We start from the raw sequence: 1564 nt of genomic DNA, 5'->3' as shown, positions 1-1564 counted from the left end.
CGGCGGGCGTGGATGCTGAGCGAGGGGGCCTGAGGAGAGCTGGGACAGCGGCCCCCCTTCCCTCAGCGCAGGCAGCTGGCCTGGCCAAGGGACCCCCCTCTGTTGCTTTCCTCCCCACTGGCGGAGGGACTGTTGGACCCCATCACTGCTCTGACCCACCATCCAAGGCTGACCCCCATAACAAGGCTGGGACCAGGAATGGTTCTGTGTCCCCACAGGAGTGGCTGAAGGAACTGGGGGTATTCAGCCCGAGAAAAAGGCTGCCACAGGGAACAAGGCCCAGTGTCCTGTGTGGCTGGGGCGGCCCCTAGAGAGAGGGCTGCTCAACCAAAGAAGGTGTGGTCTGGGGCTAAGGGCCGTCCAAAGCGGGAAGGAGGCCTGGTACGAGGTAGTAAGCAGGCACCCAGTGGGGCATATTGTAGAACCTGGAGACCAGGCAGGGATGCCACTGGTAAAGTCACTGTTGGATGGGTGGCCAGGCCCTCCCAGACCCCACAAATGGCAGTCCTTAGGCCTGTCTCCCTGGGGTCTCTGCTCACTCATGTTGGGAGCCAGGCTCAACCCTCCCAGGCTCCTGTTGGTGAAACAAGTGCTGAGTGTGTGGTGTGGAGGGTGTGGGAACTCCCACCGGGTCCTGGTGGGGTGGCTGCAGCCCGACCCACGCCCTCCCCAGCGTCGCCCTGCAAGCCCCGGCTCTGAGGGAAGATGCACTGAGACCCCATTGAGTGGTCCTTTTTATTTTCAGTCCTTCTTGTTCCGCCCCACAGAGAAACAGGCTCAGGAGCTCAGCAGTGAGGCTGCTTAGGGAATACCGGGAAAAGGCCAAGAGGCTTGTCTTGGCCTCAGGGGTACTGCTGCCGGGGCTGGAATTAGGGGCGGAAGAGAGCCGCCATCGTGCCATTCTGGTTGGGGGATGGACATCAAGCAGAGGCCCTGGGTGGGAAGTGTAAAGGCCAACCATGCAGCCGGGCCAAGGCGAGGAGGGGCCCTAAGGCCTGGGGAGGCCCTGGGGACCGACCCTGGTCTGCCCTGAAGCTGCCCTGTAGGCCTTCTCTGGACTCCCAAATCATGACTTATGTCATCACCGCGGCCGCAGGAACAGGAAGTGGACATCCATGACGTTGGTGCCCGTCAGCCCTGTGTACAGCAGGTGGGCCCCGCCCTGGAAGCGATGGAAGAAGGTATGTGTGTCGTTGTGGGCTAGGAAGGTGGCCACATCCAGGCCCTCAGCGGTGGCCTGGCTGGCAAGGTCAGGCATAACCCAGGCCCCGGCTGCCTCCGTGGGTCCGTCCCTCCCATCGGTGCCGCCACTCAGAAACAGCACGTCGACGGGCCCCAGCGGCCGCTGTCCCAGCTCTGCGGCGACGCGCAGGGCCAGTTCCTGGTTCCGGCCACCCTTGCCCGAGCCCTGCAACTGCACGGTGGGCTCCCCGCCAGCCAGCAGGCAGATGGGGCCCCCAGTCCCCTTCACAACCTCCAGGGCCTCCTTCAGCTGCAGGTCCGGGAGCTGGAGCGCCGCCGCCTGCTCATGGAGCTGCTCCTCCTCCTCCACAGAGACCCCGGC

General features: G+C 64.1%; 1 protein-coding gene across 1 annotated transcript in view; it reads right to left on the bottom strand.

Annotated features, from left to right (window-relative positions):
- Positions 1-721: 721 nt before the first annotated feature.
- Positions 722-1564, bottom strand: part of GLYCTK (glycerate kinase) — a 3386-nt gene continuing 2543 nt past the window's right edge. Inside the window, exon 5 of the mRNA XM_006771846.2 lies at positions 722-1561. Coding sequence (XP_006771909.1) covers positions 1082-1561 — 480 coding nt within the window. The 3' untranslated portion in view covers positions 722-1081. The remainder of the gene's footprint in view (positions 1562-1564) is intronic.

The sequence above is a fragment of the Myotis davidii genome, unplaced genomic scaffold (genome assembly GCF_000327345.1).
Source record: "Myotis davidii unplaced genomic scaffold, ASM32734v1 scaffold725, whole genome shotgun sequence".
Taxonomy (NCBI): Eukaryota; Metazoa; Chordata; class Mammalia; order Chiroptera; family Vespertilionidae; genus Myotis; species Myotis davidii.
Note: the sequence above shows the minus strand (reverse complement) of the source record. Positions and strands in the feature narration are given on the sequence as shown.